The sequence below is a fragment of the Macrobrachium rosenbergii genome, chromosome 41 (assembly GCF_040412425.1).
Source record: "Macrobrachium rosenbergii isolate ZJJX-2024 chromosome 41, ASM4041242v1, whole genome shotgun sequence".
NCBI classification, from domain to species: Eukaryota; Metazoa; Arthropoda; class Malacostraca; order Decapoda; family Palaemonidae; genus Macrobrachium; species Macrobrachium rosenbergii.
The window spans coordinates 35,734,375-35,755,291 of NC_089781.1; the positions used below are offsets into that span (position 1 = coordinate 35,734,375).

General features: G+C 42.4%; 1 protein-coding gene across 1 annotated transcript in view; it reads left to right on the top strand.

The window, feature by feature from the left end:
- The first annotated feature begins 15,454 nt into the window (after window positions 1-15,454).
- LOC136827084 (protein ECT2-like) overlaps window positions 15,455-20,917 on the top strand; it is a 247,932-nt gene continuing 242,469 nt past the window's right edge. The window contains exons 1-2 of the mRNA XM_067084838.1: window positions 15,455-15,569; window positions 18,235-18,358. Coding sequence (XP_066940939.1) covers window positions 15,455-15,569; window positions 18,235-18,358 — 239 coding nt within the window. The remainder of the gene's footprint in view (window positions 15,570-18,234; window positions 18,359-20,917) is intronic.

Consider the following 20,917-nt stretch of genomic DNA (forward strand, 5'->3'; position numbering starts at 1 on the left):
TTCTGAAAAAAAAATTTTTTCCTTCGTCTACTTGGCGTATAGTAACTAGACTAATTTTATCTCAGAAATTCTTTAGTCATGTTGTCGTAATGTTTGCATCGTTTTACATTAATTACATAAACTTTTATATGAGAAATGTGTGCAATTTCGTATAAGATAACAGAATATAGCTCGCTGTGTTTGTGGCTTTTAACGGTTTTGAAATATTTCCATAAATCGTTATAACTGCCAAAATTTCAACCAGTCAGCAGCACCATTGAAATGGTAAAAAAAATGCAATTGTAGCTAAAGCTCTTACATTCTAGTAATATTCAATCGTTTAACTTCATTTGCAATAAATTGGAAGTCTCAAGCACAATATTCGATTTATGGTGATTTAAAAAAACATTTTCTTCGTCTGTATGATAACTGCGACGGCGAACATCTCAAGAAATTCTTTCGTCTCGTTGTCGTAATATTTGCATAGCTTTATATTAGTCGTTACATAAAGTTTTATATATGAAAAATGTGCGCAATTTCATGTACAATACAACAAAAAATAACCTTAGTTGTAGCTTTTATCGGTTTGAAATATTTCCATATAAATCCTGATAAATGAAAAATTCGACTTTAGTCCCTTTAACTCGGCCGGAAATGGTCCCGAAAAAGCACTACGATTAGCTAAAACACTTACAGTCTAGTAATATTCAATCAATTAGCTTCATTTTTTCAACAAGCCGTCTCTAACAATATTTGATTTATGGTGAATTTTAGAAAAACATTTTTACGTCAGTTACAAATTCATGCATCATTTTGTGATAATATTTTCTCTGTGTTTCTTTGATTGTTTTAAAATTTATTTATATACCAAAATCATATGATTTAGTGTACAATACAACTAAAAAAATTATTGACTATAGCTTTAACTGTTTTGCTTACTGTGTGATTTGTACACAATTATATCTGAGTTTTTTTCGCTGTCACATATTTAATATTTATATATGATGATATTTTTTCATTTCTGATGGTTGCATACTAAACTTCAGGCAATGACAAAAAAATGAGCCAAAAATGAACTCTTAATCTTAAAAACTAAGCGTGCTGTGATTTTGAAAAAAAATTTTCAACAGCAACTCTGAGCTACAGCTCTTGGGAGGCGTTTTTGTAAATAGAAGACCTGGGAGTGCTTAAGAAGCCGAGCAGTGTTGTTCATTCACTTCCAAAGGATCACCCCACTGAGATCCGCACTCTTTGCACCTTTAAATCAACATGAACTCTTTCCCAGCGCTACAGTAAAACATATCGCAGCAGAGCTGCAAAAGAAATCCACACAAGACTTGCTGGCCCAGTCCACCAAAAGCCCTAAGGAGTCTGGACGTTCCTCATCTTCCGCATCATTTGCACCTAGAATGGTTTCTCCTCTACAGCAAACATTTTGAGGAGGTAGAGGTAGATTTCAGCCCCATTCCCGAGTGTATTCTAGGTCTGTTCGGCCAATCAAGAAGTCAGCAAGCAAACCTTCCTCTCGCAAGTGAGGAGACTATATATCCTCCGTGTACCAGTGGGGTCCAGGCTTCTACATTTTTGGACCAAATGGAAGGACAGAGATATAGAACCTTGGGTTTTAGAGGTGATCAAAGTAGGATACTCCACCCCATTCAAGGAGAAACCTCCCTTAGTGTCCTCTCCTATCAAATTGGCAGCCTACTCTTTAGACTTGGAGAGGTATTTGGCCCTTTCACAGGAAGTTTCGTCTCTACTTGCCAAGTGAGCCATAGAATTAGTCGGAGATGTCAACATGGCGGGGTTCTATAACCGCCTATTCGTCACCCCAAAATCATCGTGAGGTTGGAGACCTGTCCTGGATGTCAGCGGCCTGAATTTCTATATTCAAACTACAAATTTCAAAATGAAAACAACCCACTCAGTTTTGTCTTCCATCTGTCAAAGGGATTGGGTGGCAACCATATGCAAGCAGGATGCATATTTCCACGTTCCAGTTCACCCGGAGGCCAGGAAATATCTACGGTTTGTGTTCCAGGACAAGGTCTTCCCATTTCGAGCGCTGTGCTTCGGACTTTCGACAGCCCCTCAGGCTTTCACCCGAGTCCTTGCCCCAATGGCGAAAAGGCTACATCTCATGGGGATCAACATCTGCCTCTATTTAGATGACTGGCTCCCATGCTCCCCCTTGGAATCAGGTTGCACGCAGGGCCTAGAGAAGACTCTTGCGTTAGCCCAACAATTGGGCCTACTGATAAACCTAGACAGGTCCCAATTAGTCCCAAGCCAATCAATTCTTTATTTGGGAATGAAGATCAACTTACAGGATTTTCAGGCTTTTCCATCCGACAAGAGAATAAAAGCCTGCATTTGGTTAGTTCAGACATTCCTCTCTCTCCCGTCATGCTTGGCCAACAAATGGATGAGTTTACTGGGAAGTCTCTCATCCATAGAAAAGTTCATTCCCCCAGGGAGACTTCTCACGAGAGTAGTACAATTCTTTTTGAAACCAATTGGCAGACATCAGTCTTCCACTAATGTTTACCAGGCGAAGTGGATAATCTTTTGTGACTGGTGTCAAAGACATGGCTTATGTATTTCTAAAACCTATGTAGCACAGATCGCTGATATTTTAATATTTCTGAAGTCCTCTTGAGGCTTGGGCACCTTTACAATCAGAGGTTATGGATCTATGCTAAACTCTGTGTTTAGACATAGAGGTCTCAAGTTGTCTGCTAATCAAGACATAGGCCCTAAGCGATCTAATTAAATCCCTAGATGCTTCCAAGCAAGAGAAGTCTACGTTAGTTGCCTGGAATCTAGATATCGTCCTCAAATGGCTCTCCGGCCCTACATTTGAGCCCTTTCATGCTTTATGGCTGAGAGATTTAACCAGAAAGACTCTTTATTTGCTTTAGCTACAGCAAAGAGGAAAAGCGAATTACACGCCTTCAGTAAGTGAGTGGGTTTTTTGCTAGGAGATGCGGTCTGCTCATTCACATTTGGAATCCTGGCAAAGAATGAAACCCAGTCCAACCCTTGGACTCATTCGTTTACGATCAAGAGCTTGTTAGATATCCTTGGGCCAGCAGACCAGGAGAGGATGCTTTGCCCTGTTAGAGCTTGGATAAAACCAAAGGGGAGGTCCCTCTCAGAATGTATGGTGTTCGGTAAAAAAATCCCTCACGACCGTTATCTAAGAACACCTTGGCCTTCTGTGTAAAGAGTGTTATTTCCAAATCCCACTCGAAGATTCAAGAAGACAATCTCTCTATTTTTAAAGTAAGTGCTCATGAGATTAGAGCAGTCACCACTTTGTTGGCTTTTAAGAAGAACTTGTTTCTCTCCATGATTCTCCAATCAACTTACTGGAAGTCAAAATTAGTGTTCGCCTCCCATTACTTGCATGATGTGGAGACAGTCTATAATAAATGCAGTATGTTAGGCCCATTGGCTGTGGCTAGCATGGTATTGGGGAAAGAAGGATAGGGGATTAGGGGATGTACCTTCCAAGCCTCTGCCTCCTCGCCTTGTTAAAGGATGCTGAGTTTTGGGATGCCTGGTGGTGCCATGTACCAAGAGTACCTGCCAGTCCTTGGTTTTTAATGGATGGGTGATGGTTTTAATATTTTGTGGTAACAAATTTCTGATTGTATCTATTGTGCTGTGCATAGGGCAAGGGCATTTATTTTGTAAGGCTTTGTCAGTCTTCGGAGTACTCCACGACTGCAAGGTTCTCCCACTGAAGTAGAGACGAGTCGGCTTTACTGCCGCATCACTACAGGTTGAGATGAGCGCCAACCAGAGGCAGTAACTTCCTGCTGCAGCTCTCTCACCAGGTAAGGTTACAACAAGCATTACGTCAATGCTAGCTACCTTTCTATTTCAAATTCATCTCCTTTATTAAGTGTTTTTGGATGGAAAATGTCCATGCTTCCCACCTCCTGTCAATGTGGGATTCAGCTATGTAGTTACTGTACTTGGTAAGTTACTTATATAAAACTGACATTTTTATGATAGAATAAAGTTTTATATATACTTACCAAGCAACTACATGATCAAAGCCCTCCCACCACCCCTCTCATGGACATAGGGCACAAACGAATTGGGCTCTTCAGCACTGTTGCATCTATTCTTCCCTGGCAGTGGGCGGGGTCTGTTTACCTACCTACAATAAAACAATAGCGCGAATTTCAAATTTAGAACTGCCGTGGTTAAAAGTGTAATTTTTCTTTACCACATAAGTAATAATTCACAAACGGCCAAGATGTTCAGTCACTATCTTGTCAGGTCCTGCCTGCTCAGTTTTTGTAGAGCAGAGGTGGGCAACCTTTTAAGCATCAAGAGCAACCTATTGTTTGTTTTTCAAGACAAGAGCACCAATTATTCTTTTTTCGTAATTATTTTTAAATAGTAGATTAATATAGTTTATATTGCCATTATATTATAACTAAACCTTTTAAGCACCAAACACTAAAATTTTGTGATTAATTAATATGAATTTTTATATCAGATGTCATATTTTGTGTTGACAAAAACTTGTATATGTAAAGGAGGAACATACTTCTTTGTAAGTTTCTTTTTTGTTCTATTTTCTTAAGGGACCTACTGGCAGCAAATCTCTTTCCATTTCCTCAGAATGAAGTACAGTAAGTTTATGCTGCATGAAAATGGTAATTCCTAAACAGATATCAGAAAAACACATAGCCAAAGCAATTGTAATTTGATGTAGCTAAACAGATTTTCTACTTTAAATCCAATGATTTTCAAATAAAAAATTATGAGTAAAATACAATTTGTACAGAAAATATGCCCAAATAGTATTTGAGAGTAAAAAAAAAATAATTGTACTTTTCTTTTCAGTGCTATGTTAGGTGTTGGCCAGTTTTGTCTACCGGCACCCTCACAGTTTAACGAAATTGTATTTTTTGTTCACGAGACTTACCTGGCAGATATATATATATATATAGCTGTATTCTCTGATAGTCCGACAGAATTTCAAAACTTACGACACACGCAGTGGGAGATCAGGTGGTTAGTACCCATTCCCGCCGCTGGGAGGCGGGTATCAGGAACCATTCCCATTTTCTATTCAGATTTTCTCTGTCGCCGGTACTGTCAACACTTGTTTTCAGTACCTCCGTCTTGGATTTCGGATAAAACTTGGTTGTCACTTGACTATTTGTTTGACTTTTGGTTTTTTGACTTGGACTTGTGGCTAGGCATACGCTATTGTGGATTGTTTTGGATTTGGCTTTGTTTTTTCCTTGGATTAAGATGTCTGAATCTAGTTGTTCTAGTTATCGAGTTTGCCGTGTGCAAGACTGTAAAGGTGAGGCTACCAGCTAATTTCAGTAATCCTCACACTGTATGCCGGGTGAGAGGCATGTTTGTTTGTTGAATGACCGATGCAAGGAGTGTGAATCTTTGTCTGATGCTAGTTGGAGGACTTATGATTCTTGCCCGTCATGTGAGAAAGCTTGAGCGAGATAGGATCAGGAGGTCTTCCTCCAGAAGTGGTAGGAGTCAGGGTAGTGTTTTTTCTCACCTGCTAACCCTCCTGTAGACGTAGCTCTTCCTAACCCTGTGGTGTTGCCCCCAACCCCGGGGTTGTGTCTCAGGAAGGTGATGCCCTGGCGGTTATTATGTCTTCCATTCGTACCTTGGTAAGCTAAAATGCTTTCTCTTCAAAGTGCTGTGAAGTGCAGTGATAGTGTCTGTCCCCTAGTGTTGTGGAGGGGCGTCAGATCGGGTATAACGCCTCTAGGTCTAGACCTCTGTCGGACTCCCAGGACTCAGGAGTGGGCAAGTCGAAAGCCGCAAGAGGGTTATCGGACCCCACCGATCTGGCGTCCCTTCGCATGTCCTGATGACGCTTCCAGGCTGCCAAGGATCGTAACTCGGGCACGAATCATAAAGTTATTTCTCTTCCCCGATTCCTCCTCCCGCGTTAGGAAATGGAAATCTCGGGACTCTCGCCCTTTGAAGAGAAGCTTCAAAGAAGGGGTACGCTTACGTCCCTTTTCTCATGACGCTCTTCGCTCTTCTCCGGGGGATTTTGACGCCATCCCGCCGCAGAAGAGGACCAGGACGTCATCGGACGATGACGCTTTTGAGCGCTCCGCCGCTCCAGAAAGAAGGCTGTTGCTTCCCTGTGAGAAGGAAGAAGGCGCCCTCGCCCCTCGTCTTCTCACAGGATCAGCCCCTTCTCCTGAGGAGGAGACTTCTCCCTACTCGTAAGCTGCTCCTGGGCATGCAGAAGCAATTGGCTTCATAATGGCCCAGAAGGAGACTGATGCGTGTCGTCGTCGGAAGGATTCCTGGCTGCCGATCAAGAGGTCCAAACCTTCCCCTTCTCCTTCTCCACGTTATGTAAAGGGACTCATGCAGTTCGCCTCTAGAAGTCCTGTTGCTCAGCGCTTTACTGGTCTCGGCAGGAATCGCACTTTCCGCTTTCTGATGCTCTTCATGCTGCAAGGCTTGACGCCCCTACGCATTTATGTACGTTTCCTCTTGTTTCTTGCCAGGACGCTTCTCATGCTGCTAAGCATGACGCTATCATGCTGCTCGGCAAGACGCCTCCCTTGCTGCTCGACATGACGCCTCCTTGCTGCTCGTCATGACGCCTCCCTGGCTGCTCGGCAAGTCGCCTCCCTTGCAGTTCGCAAGACGCCTCCCTTGCTGCTCGGCACGGCCTCCTTGCTGCAGGCATGACGCCTCCTAGCTGCTCGCTCTCACCAGAACGCTTCGTCGGATCGATCATCAAGAAGCTCAGTCGGGAATCTCGTCAGGGCGCTCGTTTAGACTCTTCTTGCCCGAGACTTTCGCGACCCTCTCGGACTTCTTCCAAGCAGAAGTCCCATTTGCATGTTGGTCTGCAAGGACTTCGTTGCTCCCGGTCTTCTCCTGCCCCTTCGGTTGTTCCTGTGGAAGAAGGAGAGCTGTCTAAAAAATATCCTGCAGTTGAGGATCAGTCCTCTTCTTCTTCAGCTTCTGCAGACTACCAAGTCTTGACTAGGCTGCTGAAGGACTTGTTTGGGGACAAGTTTCAACCCTCTGCTCCTCGCCCTCCCCTCGCAGCTAACCTCGTCTAAATCACAAAAGTCTTCTGGTTTTGTGAAGATGGCTACGTCTCTCTCTACTGTCCAGGGCCTTTAACAAGGTTCAGGAGTGGATGGACTCCAGGAAGGCCCAGTGCAAGACTTCTTTCGCCCTGCCTCCATCAAGAGTGGAAAAGCAGGAATTTGGTACGAGACAGGAGAGGAGGTTGGTTGGAGAGTTCCTTCCTCTTCTCAAGGGGATTTGCCAGCCTTGTGGATGCCCCAGAAGGTCTCTCCTTTCATCAGTGAAGGTGTCCTGGTCTTTATCTGAAACCGATCACCATCTGAAAGGCCTATTCAGGTCTTTAGAAGTCTTCAACTTTCTGGACTGGTGCCTGGGAGTCCTGGACTTGCAGGCTCGTAGCCCTGACTCCATTAGTCTGGGAGATTTGTTTAGCAAAAATCCTGTATGGACAAGGCGGTTAGGGATGGCTCGAAGAACTGGCTGCCCACTTCTGCGACGGGCTTTTAAAGAAGAGAGCCATTTACTGCAACTTCACGGCGAAGTCGGTCTCTCCTACTCAGAAGGCAGAATTGTTGTTCGCTCCGCTTTCTAGCCATCTTTTTCCCAGTCCTTAGTCAAGGATATGGCTCGCCACTTTGCAAGAGAAGGCTACTCAGGACCTCCTGGCCCAGTCTTCTAGACGTCCTGCAGCCCCTTCAACTTCTTCCCCTTGGGCAGGCTTCAAGATTCAGAAGCCCTTTCGTGGAGGACCCTCTTCAGATCGTCCTTTTCGAGGAAGAGGTCCTCAAGAGGTAGAGCCCCTTCTAAGACCAGGGGCAAGAAATGACTCAGCTGGACCTTCAGACACCGGTAGGAGCCAGGCTTCTTTCTTTTGCAAGAGCCTGGAGAGAGAGAGGGACGGACAACTGGTCCCTCCAAGTCATCGAAAAGGGATACAAGATCCCATTCCTCGTATTGCCTCCGTTATGATTCCCAAAGATCTGTCGCCATCCTATCAGCAGGAGAAGCAGCAGATTCTTGTTCGACCTGCTCGAGCAAATGCTCGAGAAGAGAGCTGTGGAGCAGGTCTCAGATTTACAATCCCCGGGCTTTTACAACAGGCTGTTTCTGGTACCGAAGCAGTCAGGGGGATGGAGACCAGTTCTGGACGTCAGCAAGTTGAACCATTTCGTTCTGAAGGAAAAGTTCAAAATGGAGACGTCCCAGTCGGTCATGGGAGCCCTAAGACCAGGCGACTGGATGGTTTCTCTCGATCTCCAGGACGCCATTTTCACGTCCCTATTCATCCTCTATCGAGGAAATACCTGAGATTTGTCCTGCGGGGACAGGTATTCCAGTTCAGGGCTCTTTGCTTCGGGCTCAGCACAGCTCCTATGGTTTTCACGATTTTAATGAGGAATGTTGCGAGATGGCTTCATCTGGGAGGAATAAGAGTCTCTCTTTATTTGGACGATTGGCTCATTCGAGCCTCGTCAATGACGAGGTGTCTGGAGGATCTTCACACGACTTTGACCTTGACCAGAAGTCCCTAGGACTTCTGGTGAATTTGAAAAGTCCCATCTGACCCGACTCAGTCCATCGTTTATCTGGGGATTCAGATGGATTCAGTGGCTTTTCGAAACATTTCCGTCTCAAGAAAGACAACTACAGTGTTTAGTCAAAGTTTCAGCCTTCCTGAGGAAAGAAACATGCCTCGGTGAGGGAATGGATGAGTCTGCTGGGGACCATTTCATCGCACTGGAGAAGTTTGTTTCCCTGGGGAGACTGCATCTCAGACCGCTTCAATTCTTCCTTGCAGAGAACTGGTAGGACAAGGAGAATCTGGAAGTTTCTCTGAGTATTTCGCCAAAGGTGAAGGATCACCTACGGTGGTGGCTCAATCCATCGAAGTTGGCAGAAGGCCTTTCTCTCAAACTTCAGAACCCCGACCTTGTGTTGTTTTCCGACGCGTCCATCTCGGGTGGGGAGCAACACTGGGGAGGGGCCGAAGTGTCGGGCACCTGGAGAGGGGAACAGGTGTCCTGGCACATAAACCTCAAAGAATTGGGGGCGATTCAGTTGGCCCTTCTTTTCTTCGAGGACGAGTCAACATGAACCGAGTTGTCCAGATCAACTCGGACAACACCACGGCCCTTTCATACCTCAAGAAACAGGAGGAACTCACTCTCGGTCCCTGTTCGCCTTAGCAAAGGACATCCTTCAGTGGGCTCAGGCCCACAGAATATTACGATCCTCACGAGGTTTGTTGCAGGCGTAGAGAACGTCCGTGCGGATCTTCTAAGTCGGCAGCGACAACTGCTGCCGACCGAGTGGACCCTAACCAAGAGGTGTGTCAAGGGAAGCTTAGGGGACGTCCCTTGGTAGATCTGATTTGCAACTTCCAAGACGAAGAGACTTCCTCTTTACTGCTCCCTGTTCTCAACCCAGGAGCGCTCTCAGTAGACGCTCTTCTCTGGGATTGGTCGGGGATGGACGTGTATGCCTTTCCCCGTTAAAAATCATCGGAGAAGTCATCAGAAGTTTGCGTCGTCGGGAAGGGACGAGGATGACATTAATCGCCCCGTTTTGGCCTTCGAGGAATGGTTCACAGAGGTCATGTCCTTCCTAGTGGACTTTCCGAGATCTCTGCCCATGAGAGTCGATCTACTCAGACAACCCCACTTTATTGAGAGGTACCACAAAACCTCCCGCTCTGAGTCTAACTGCATTCAGACTATCGAGAAGCTGGCCAGAGCGAGAGGTTTTTCTAGACCAGTGGCGAAAGCTATTGCCAGAGCGAGAAGACTCTCTTCCAGTAATTTGTACCAATCGAAGTGGACCGTCTTTAGGAGATGGTGTAGAAAAAAGGGCATTTCTCTACCATGACCTCTGTGAGCCAGATAGCAGACTTCCTCTTGTTTCTGAGGAGTGATGTTAAACTAGCAGTCCCCACTATCAAGGGATATAGGAGTATGCTATCATCTGTTTTTAGGCATAGAAACTTGGATCTGTCTAACAACAAAGACCTTCACGATCTCATTTAGATCCTTCGAAACCTCGAAGGTGCCTCTTTTATTAAGGACTCCTTCTTGGAATTTGGATGTTGTGTTCAATTCCTGATGTCCAGTTCGTTTGAACCTCTTCGTTTGGTCATTGAGGAACATTACCAGAAAAGACTATTTTTCTAACCGCTCTAGCAACTGCAAAGAGGGTTAGTGAACTGCAAGCCTTTAGTAGACATATAGGCTTTAAAGGACATAACGCTGTTTGTTCTTTATGCCCTTCCTTTTTGTGCAAAAATGAGAACCCGTCTAACCCTTTGGCCCAAGAGCTTCAAATCAAGGGTATGGCTGAGATCCTAATTCAAGAGCCAGAGAGAGTCCTTTGCCCTGTTAGGGCTCTCAAAGTCTACTTAGACAAGACGAAGGAAAGTCGAGGCCCTTCAGATAGTTTTCATGGTGTTCCGTGAAGACCGGACTTACCTATGTCAAGAATGCTCTGGCTTTCTTTCTGAGGATACGATTAAAAAGCCCATTCATGCTGTCAAGACACTGATTTTAAACTTCTGAAAGTCAATGCTCACGAGGTGAGGGCGGTTGCAACTTCAGTGGCTTTTCAGAAGAATATGTCACTCAGTAACATTCTGGGTGCCACATTTGGGCGTAGCAACTCTGTGTTCGCTTCACACTACCTGAGAGATGTGAAGATCGACATATGAGAACTGCTTCTCGCTAGGACCATATGTTTCATGATACTTTCCCTGGGGGCAGGGGATGACACTCATCCCATCCTATAGAAAATGGTTGGATAGTATTTTTATGGTTGTTGGGTCGACTGCCTGTGGGGGACTTCCCACTCGTTAGTTTTAGTTATGTTATCCTAACTTAGTTAGGCTTGGTCAGGTGGTTGGTTTTACTTCTTTGCCCTCATTGTATGGTCAATATGGTCTTGTCACATTGTGGTCACGCCCCTGTTGACAGATCATCTAGAACTCACCAGCTATACAGGTCACACCCTTGCTGGAGACTCTAGTTAAGCAGAAGCGGACTTGGGTGACAGTAATCACGAAGTCAGCTATGCTAACAGGTAAGGAACCAAGGTATCTTTCACCTACATGTAGTGTGTTTTTCCTAAATCCTATTCTGTCTGTACCCACCTCCAATGGTGGTATTCAGTATATATATATCTGACAGGTAAGTCTCATGAACAAAATGATATTTTAATGATAAAATAAAGTTTGTTCATACTTACCTGGCAGATATATATTCATAGTGCCCGCCCACCTCCCTCAGGAGACAGTGGCACTAGAAAATCTGAATAGAAAATGGGAATGGTTCCTGATACCGCCTCCCAGCGGCGGGAATGGGTACTAACCACCTGATCTCCACTGCGTGTGTCGTAAGTTTTGAAATTCTGTCGGACTATCAGAGAATACAGCTATATATATATCTGCCAGGTAAGTATGAACAAACTTTATTTTATCATTAAAATATCATATTTAATTATGAAATGTGCTGCATCACTGCTCACAAGCACTAAATTCATTTCCCCTGAAGAGCACTGTCTGACCATCAAAGAGCAGGAGGGTGCTCGCGAGCAACAGGTCACCCACCTCTGTTCTAGAGTGATTCATGGCTCACACATTCCAGGTTCATACCTTCAGTTTGTGCACATTACAGGGTACAGTATTTGTAAACCAGGAGATTCGTACCATCCCTTGGGATGGGCTCCAATTTTTAAACTGCCTATTCATTTATGTTGCAGAATCCCTGGAGGATTCATTAGCTAATTACACTAAAGGATATTCCTTATAGGTTCTTGGCTGACTTAAGGCTAATAAATGTTGCTAATGCCTATTGGTTTTATATAAGTAACTTACCCAGTAATTACATAGCTATTAGTTTCTTTTAACTGGCAGCTCAAAATTTTGAAATTGCAGGTCACGCTAGTTTGTTTTGGTTATAGCGGCATGCCCCGCCCACTTTCGGGTGTAAGAGAAGGTACAACATAGCAAAGAGCTTCAATTTGTTTCTGCCGGCTGTGGTGTGGTTGGTTGCAGCTTCAGCTTTGGAATTTATACTTTGCTGGTTGTTTGCCTTATCTTCAATTGGTGAAGTATTTATTTTTGTAGCCTTTTGGCATAAAGATAGTGTTAGGCGAATTTTGATCATTGGTTGACAACTCTTTGCCCGTTTTTTGGACTTGTGTTAGACTTTTCTAGGATGTCTGACACTAGTAGCTCTAGTACTAGGTATTGCAGCAAAGGCTGTAATACTAGACTAACTAAAGAATCTTACGACTCGCACACTGTTTGTATTCTATGTAGGGGACAAACATGTTCAGTAGATTTATGTTTTGAGGAGTGTAATGACTGGGATATTAAGAAGTGGAAGACTATAGATGCACATCTCAAGAAACCAGCTAGAGATAGGAAGAGGAAAGCTATTGCTAGGGAATCTAGTAAAGCTTTAGCTAGTCAGGATTCATCCGCTAAGTCGGATGCAATTGCTCCTGTAATTTCTTCCATTCCCATTCCATCTCCTCCACCTGTGCAACCCTCTCCTTTACCTGGCTCTCACGTTTCCGACTCCAACACCATCACCAGTCTGGAGTCGAAAATCAACACTTGTTTCGAGTTGATTGTTCAATCAATCGCTAAATTAGCATCCTCGGTGAAAGTGCTAATGGACAAAAGTGAGCCAGAGCACCCCGTGGTGCCAGTGCAAGTGCAATGATAGTGGAGGGGGTGGCTGTTTGGCCTGCTGATTCTCCTAGACCAAGGTCCCTGACACACTCCCCAGCACCTGGGAGGAGTCAGACTGGCAGCCTAAGGGAAGTCAGTTGGGTCTTCCCCTGAGCAGTCGCTCCCTCAGTTCAGTCTGTTGACGAATCCCAGACTGCAACCAAAGGAAAGGCCTTCAAGTGAGCGCTCATTGTATGTCCTCCAGCTCCAAAGTAGGGTAGTTTGAGATTTCTTCCCCTGTTCCTTGTAAGAAGAGCAAGGACTCAGTGCGCCCATCATGTAGTCACTGGGACACCCCAGAACAATTCTCTTCATCTTCTTCGAATGATGATTGTAATTTGGCACCAAAGTGCCTTGTGGCACGGAGATGTTCTTTGTCGAATAAAGAGGCGACTGCATCAGGAGTTGCGCACTCAGCACCTTCATCTCTACAATCAGCACTCGAGCAGCCAGCAACTAGTGTCATAGTGCCCAAGCTCCCGTTTGAGGTTGAGCGCCCACTGGCGCCCGTTCTACAACAGGTGTCGTCTCTGACTCCTGTCTTGACATCAGCCCCGAGTGCCCATTGGTGCCCACTCCACCACTTCTTAGTAGTGTCGCCTCGGACGTTGTTCCTCCCAGTTGACCCGGTTCAGGGCAAACTGGATAATATTCTCAGTTTGCTTCAGAAGGCTCCTCCTACAGCTCAGACGACAGCGGACTTATCGCTTTCTCCTGTCTTCTGGGGAAGAAGTTGTTCCAGAACAAGATGCTCCTTCATCGGCGTACTCTGCGCTGTTGAGATTCCTGCTTGCGACTTATCCTAGCTTCTTTTCACCAGCTACTCCCTTCGTTCCTGCTTCAACCTTCTTTATGGAAGCCCCCTCAGTCGGTCCTTTGAAATTACCAAAATTAGTTCTTTCCTCTTCAGCAAAGAAGGCTCTGGATGAAGTAGAAGGGTGGTTTTCTGAGAAGAGGGAACAAGGCAAAGCAACTTTTTGTTTCTCTCCTTCCAAATTGTCCAGGTCGAGCTACAGATTTTATGCAACTGGAGAAGCTCCTTCCTTGGGAGTCTCTGCCTCCTCTCAGGGAGACTTCTCTGGCCTTATCGACTCAACTAGATCAGCTTTCTCCTTAGCCAAAATTATGTTCTCAGCCTCGGAGCTTGTGCACCTTCTTTAAAATATTTTTAAGGTGTTCGAAGTGATGAGCTTCCTTGATTGGGCGGTGGGCACTCTGGTTCACAAACTTAGAGAGTGCTTTTGCTACCTCAAGAAATCTCATCAGATCTCTTGGGAATGCTTTCCTGTATTGGCGGGCATTCGCGATAGTATGCAGGAGTTAGCCAGTCTGTACACCATGGGTATTATTAAGAAGAGGGAGTTTTGGTGCTCCTTTACTTCGAAAGGCGCCACTCTGTCTCAGAGATCGGCCCTCCCATTCTCCCCCTTGGACAAGACTTATTTTTTTCCACAGGCTACAGTACTGAACATCGCCTCTGACCTGCAGATAAAGAACATTCAGTACCTGCTCTCCCAACCTACAAGACGCCCCAAGGATTCTTCAACTCTTCCTCACAGATCTTCGTCTCTGCTGCAGCCTACTCCCTTTCGGGTCCGTTCTAGTTCCCAGACTAGAACAAAATCTTATACCCCTTTCCCACAGCGTTCCATCAAGAAGTCCTCTTCCAAGTCTTCTCCAAGAAATGAAAACATAGTACTCCGTACTCAGGTAGGAGCGTGGCTCCTTCACTTCTGGGAACGGTGGGAACAAAAGGGAGCGGAATCTTGGATAGTGTCTGTCCTGAAGGAGGGCTACACTATCCCCTTTTTGAACAAACCTCCTCTAATCTGCGACCCTGTCAAATTGACAGCTTTCTCTCCAGGCTCAGAGAGATTTGCTGCTCTCTTGCTAGAGGTGGAGTCCCTTGTTCAGAAAGAGGCTATAATAGAGGTAGTAGAGGACATTCATTCTCCAGGATTCTACAACTGTCTCTGTGTGGTGCCCAAGTCGTCGGGGGGCTGGAGACCCATTTTGGACGTAAGTGTTCTAAATGTCTTTGTCAAAAAGACAACATTCAAGATGGAAACAAACCATTCAGTCCTTGCATCCATTCGCTAGGGAGAATGGATGGCATACATCGACATGCAGGATGTGTGCTTTCACATTCCAGTACATCTGACTTTGAGAAAGTACCTCAGGTTTGTGTTTCAGGGCAAGGTTTTCCAATTATGGGCTCTTTGCTTCAGCCTCTCAACAGCGCTGCAAGTGTTCACCAGGGTATTGGCTTCCCTAGTGAAATGGCTTCATTTGATGGGGATAAAGATCTCCTTATATCTAGACGACTGGCTACTATGTTCCCGCTCGAAAGCTCTTATCTTGGCTCAAGAATTGGGTCTTCTCATCAATCGCGACAAGTCTTTCCTGACGCCTTCTCAGGAGATCCCATATTTAGGGAAGACGATCAACTCTCAGGATTTTTGGGTTTTTCCAGTCCCAAAGAGAATAGAAAAGTGTCTCCAGACAGTGGAAGAATCTCTGAATCTAAACTTTTGCTCGGCCAATCAATGGATGAGTTTTCTAGGTACCCTCTCATCCATTGAACAATTGTCATTCTGAGGAGACTTCACTTGAGACCTCTCCAGTTCTTCCTCAGAGCCAGCTGGAACAGGAAAGTTTCCGGACTCGTTTGTGTTCCTGATAACGATGGAAATCAAGGAGGATCTTCGTTGGTGGAATTCCAGGAAGAGACTATCAGAAGGGAAATCTCTTCAACCTCTGAACCCCAGCCTAGAGTTCTTTTCAGATGCATCGAACCTAGGTTGGGGAGTTCCTTTGGGATTAAAAGAAGTGCCAGGGACCTGGTATCAGGAACAGCAAAACAGGCACATCAGCGTAAAAGAATTACAGGCGATATTTCTGGGCCTACAGTGCTTCGCTTCAGAAATTCGGGGGAGGACAGTACCAATGCATTCAGACAACATTACAGCACTGGTGTACATCAAGAAACAAGGAGGAACCCACTCTTTCTCCCTGTACAAAGCAGCAAGGGTCCTTCTTCTTTGGTTACACCAGAACGACACTCGAGTGACAACTCGTTTTATCCAGGGGAGACTCAACTGTCTCGCGGACAAATTGAGCCGTCAAAGACAGATCCTTCCCACAAAATGGACATTAGACCTGTTGGTTTGTCTTGATGGCCCCCTTCTGGCCAGCAAAAGAGTGGTTCCTGGATCTACTAGAACTTCTTGAGGACTTCCCGAGACTGCTGCCACAGAAGCAACAACTTCTCAGGCAACCTCACTTCCGTCAGTTCTACCAAAACCTGTCTTCTCTGGCCCTAACAGGATTCAAACTGTTAGGCGACTGCTCCAAAAGAAGGGCTTTTCAAGAGTGGCTGCAGACGCAGTTGCAAAGTGTAGAAGACAGTCTTCAGATAATGTCTACCAGGCAAAATGGTCCATCTTCAGGTCCTTGTGCAGACAAAATAACATGTCCTCTTCTGAGACCTCTGTAGCAGAAATAGCTGCCATTAGCGTAGAAACTAATAGCTATGTAATTACCTGGTAAGTATATATAAAACCTTATTTTATTATAAAAATCACATTTTTGTAACATCAAAAACATATGAACAATTCATGATAAATCTAAAAATTATCATCAGTTTTTATAGGATGCTGGTATAATTATATGTGTCAATTGCTGGGTTTTACTTTACATACAGATAGCCAGAAACAAAGCAGGAGGGCAAATCAGGTTTTGACCTTTCCTCCCGTTTTTATAGGAGTAGACAGTTGCTCTTTGTATTTGCATTTTTCTGAATTTTTCATTTACATTTTTAATTGTACTCCGCTTTTCATTTTCATCTATTGTACTTTTCGCTAAGTTTTTCTTCATTATCTTTCCCCCTCTATGGATTTATCTCCCAGCTCAATGATTTCTTAGGTAGGCCATACCTTACCAGGTGGCTAATATTATAGTGCAATCCTTTTTTTTTACCACTTGTTCTCTGGTCCTCTTTAAGACTGTGTTCATTATTTTTAACCCTCGAGTTATGAACAGTTTCATAACAAATTTACTTCATGTCTTCCTCTGATGCTGTATCTTCTCATCACATCAAAATAATGCTGATTATTCTGTTATGTGTGTTTAAGTGCCCTACCTCTAGTATGGGTACTGGGTCCTCTGATTGCACAACTTCTGACACTGTTAGTTCATCTTGTAACGTTTCCCAGAATTCATCTTTTTCCTTTTCAAGTCTATACTGTATTTATGGTTTGCCATCAATTTAAAATGCATTATCTTTAACTGTGTACAGTACTTTCAAGCTTACTAGTGCTGTTCTGTCTTAATTTTGTCTCAGTTGCACCAGAATTGTGATTATTGGATTTATTTTTTATGTATTTTGGGTATGTAAGAAAGTAGGGTTATTAACTTTGCGGAACCTAAGTTTTTATATATAGCCTATATGTACATTGCTGTATCTTGTTATTCTTTTAAGTTTCCTGTGTTCTAACATATGTACTGTATACTAGACCTTTCCATTTATCTGGTCTTTGGACAAGCTAAAGGTTCATAATCCAATTTTGAGTTAGTATTCTTTAATAAACCCTTGTTAGAAGTTTGATTTTGTTAATTAATTTTGCCAGTTTATCATTTCCAAACCAGTTATGGTGAAAATCATGCTTTTATGTAAAATGGCATAGAAAAATGCATTTCATTCTTTTAGAGTGTTGTTGAAAATGACTGCCATGTCTGTTAAAATCATGCAGAAAAAATGGATTTGATGTTTGATCCTGCAAAATCTGAAAAGTTGCATTTCAGTGGATGATGCTGAATGCTTAGAGGCAGCAAAGGTATGTTTACAGTCTAAAAATTAAAATTCTGTGATATTGAAAGTTTAGCTTCTTATTAAGCATTATGTTATTTGAACATAGCTCTTTTTTTATGGACTTCATCAATTAGTCTTTTATTAAAGAATCATGGAACCATTTGCATATTTGACTTTCTGGTATTGAGATACCCCTGCAGAAAAACGTATTTATATGTTTGAAAGGAATTGCAGTTTAGTAAGTTTTCATTTTTTAATTGTCCTCATTTCATCCAACTGCAAATAATAAATCTTATGAGTAAACCTAATGGAGTTGCCAGACTATTCAATACTTTCAGATTATTCAGTTATCAGAGATAACTTTTAATGACCTAATTGAAATAAATTTCATTTTATACACAGAATACTTTGATAAAATGTTAGGTGCATGAACCCTTTTTGGGCCAGGCATCAGAGATTAACTAAGGTAGTCTTGTTATTTAACAATGTCATTAGTAATAAATTATTCTGTTAGACTAGTGGTAAGTGCATGACATTTTAAATTTTGTTAATTACAGCATTTTCAGCAAATTTTTCTTTTGACAAGATATTTTTTTATGGGTACTTATGTTTCACTAAGGTGATGTATTTGATTTTTTTTTTTTTTTTTTTTCAGAAATTCAGTGTTTTTTGTGTAAAATCAGAATGGAAAATTTGTGGATTTATAGCTATTGTACATATTTTATTTTAGCTGATTTTGAGAGCAAGGAGTTTGATGAATTGCACGAAGCTAACGTCAGGTTTGTCTTCCTGTCGGTTTGGTTTTTATGCCTTAGAGGACACATTTACATAGAATATATCTAGTAATATCTTAAATGTTAGCATAACTACTATGTTGCATCAGCTTTTAGCAATCATTAAATAACTGTTTTCATGTGGTTATGGAATTGTACTTTTTTGTTGCTCACTGAGAATATGTATTAATCCTTTTTTTGTGTTGGCATCCCATGTATTAGGGTAACAGTGTATATCAAACCCTCCCATAAAATTCCCGTAAATGCGCTATCAAACTGTGCAGTACTCAATGTTATGCATTACCATTTCTGTATTGCCTTTTTAAGGGTAATAGCTGCAACTTTTTTGTTCCTTCTTACACCAACTTTCATTTTCATTTCTTCCATCTTAATACTTTGGGACCATGATTAGACAATTAATTCATAGCAAACTCTGGTTTAAACTTTATTAGCATTTTTAAAACCTTGTACTGTCAATCTCCATTTCAGCACTGAATGACCTCATAGGTTCCAGGGCTTGACCTTTGGCCTAAATTCTATATTCAATCAATCAGTCAGCCTCCCCTAAAATTACTATTTATGAAAATTGCATGTGAAAGTGGAAAAGTATGTTAAAACACTAATTGTTCCTATGAGAATGCAAACCTTTGGTGGCAACCCATTCAGTTGTTGAAGTCTGGGAACAAGGAAGTTAATGGCAGCAGGTGAATGAGTTCATAACTCCACCCGCTTTTGAGTTAATAATTTTTTTTATTTGTTAAGTTTTGATTTTGTTACATTAATTGGCCAGTTCATCATTTCAAAAACCAGTTATGGTGAACGAAAGCTTTATGTAGCCTAAATGGCATAGATATTAATTCCTAAGTGTTGTTGCAGCTGACTCCATGTCTGTTAAACTCTTGAACAAGGTGGAATACTGTGGTGATCCTCAGGTAATCTGTTTATCCGTTGCTTAGTGGATGATTCCAGAATGCTTTTGGCAGCAAAGGTAATGTTTACAGTCTTTGCCTGAAGTCATTAAAGTTCTGTGATATTGATCCTTTAGGATCTTTCTTATTTTTTATGTTATTTGAACATGTTTGATATTTTTTATGGACTTCATCAATTATCTTTTTATTAAGCCAGTGTCATGGAACGCCACAGGTGGGACTTTCTGTTTTGGTGAATGACTTGTGCAACGATCCTTATATTCAGAATCCTTGCAGTCCCTATTCAATGGTGTTTTTGTGATTGTCCTCATTTCATCCAACTGCAAATAATAAATCTTATGAATAAACCTAATGGAGTTGCCAGACTGTTCAATACTTTCAGATTATTCAGTTATCAGAGATAACTTTTAAGTTATAATTGAAATAAATATTCATTTTATACACAGAATACTGTACAGGTAAGTTAGGTGCATGAACCCTTTCAGCCAGGCATTCATCCATTAATCAGGAATTAGATGATCTTGTTATTTAACAATGACACTATAGTAATAGTTACACAGTACATTAGACTAGTGGTAAGGCATGACATTTTAAATTTTGTTAATTTTGTGCATTTTCAACAAATTTTTCTTTTGACATATTTTTTGTATGGGTATTTATGTGACACTAAGGTGATGTATTTGATTTTTTTTTTTTTTTTTCTATAGAAAATCAGTGTTCACTTGAGTGTTCTCAGAATCTGAGAGACTACATTTAAGGATGGCAGTAGCTAAAAACCCAATTTTAATCTTTTTGAAAAGGAGTTTGATTTGCTGAAAAAAACGTCTATTTGTCTTCCTGGGTTTGGAATGTGTCCTTAGAAATATTATGCTAAAATTTGCTAGTAATATCTTAAATGTTAAATGTAACAATAACTATATTGCCATAAAACACCAATCCTGGTAAATAATTTAGTCTGGTATGTTTTTCAACATATTATTTTTTGTTGCTCACTTTGAAATGAAATGTTTTATGTTTTAATATTACAGTGTTTAAACCCTAGCCATGACAATTCCCACACGTCATACCATGACCTCGACTGTGCGCTGTAGGTTGCCTATAAACTTCCAAGCTAGAAGGACACGTTTTTCATGCTCTCTTGCCTTGACTGAACTCTGCATTTTCTGCTTTGTTTTTGTTTTTCCATCTTACCCACCCTCCTAAAATTAATCCAAGAGTTCAACTTCATGCTTCTAGAATGCGGAAAAGCCTTGTGGAAAAGTCCAGGCAAAGTAGATTTCAGAACTGAATGACCATAGAGGTGCCGGAGAGAGAGAGCTTGAGCTGCCCATCAAACGGCTATATCTCAATCAGAGACCAACCACATCCACCCCTAAAATTACTTTTTATTTGTAAAAAGGGCAAAGATATTTTAGAAAAGAAAAGTAGCTCGAGGCTGATACTAATTGATCCTGAAAATAAAATCATAATAAGTGAAGCAAGACTTGATGAAGTTGTTTGAATCACGTCTGGTGAATGTAAGGAAGTAATTCCCAGGATGAATTTGGTAAGGGATGGACTCGAGACACTAATAAAAAGTGTAGCCTAATAATTTTTTTCTTTAGCTGTTATTCCGAATTACATTGCTTTTCAAATA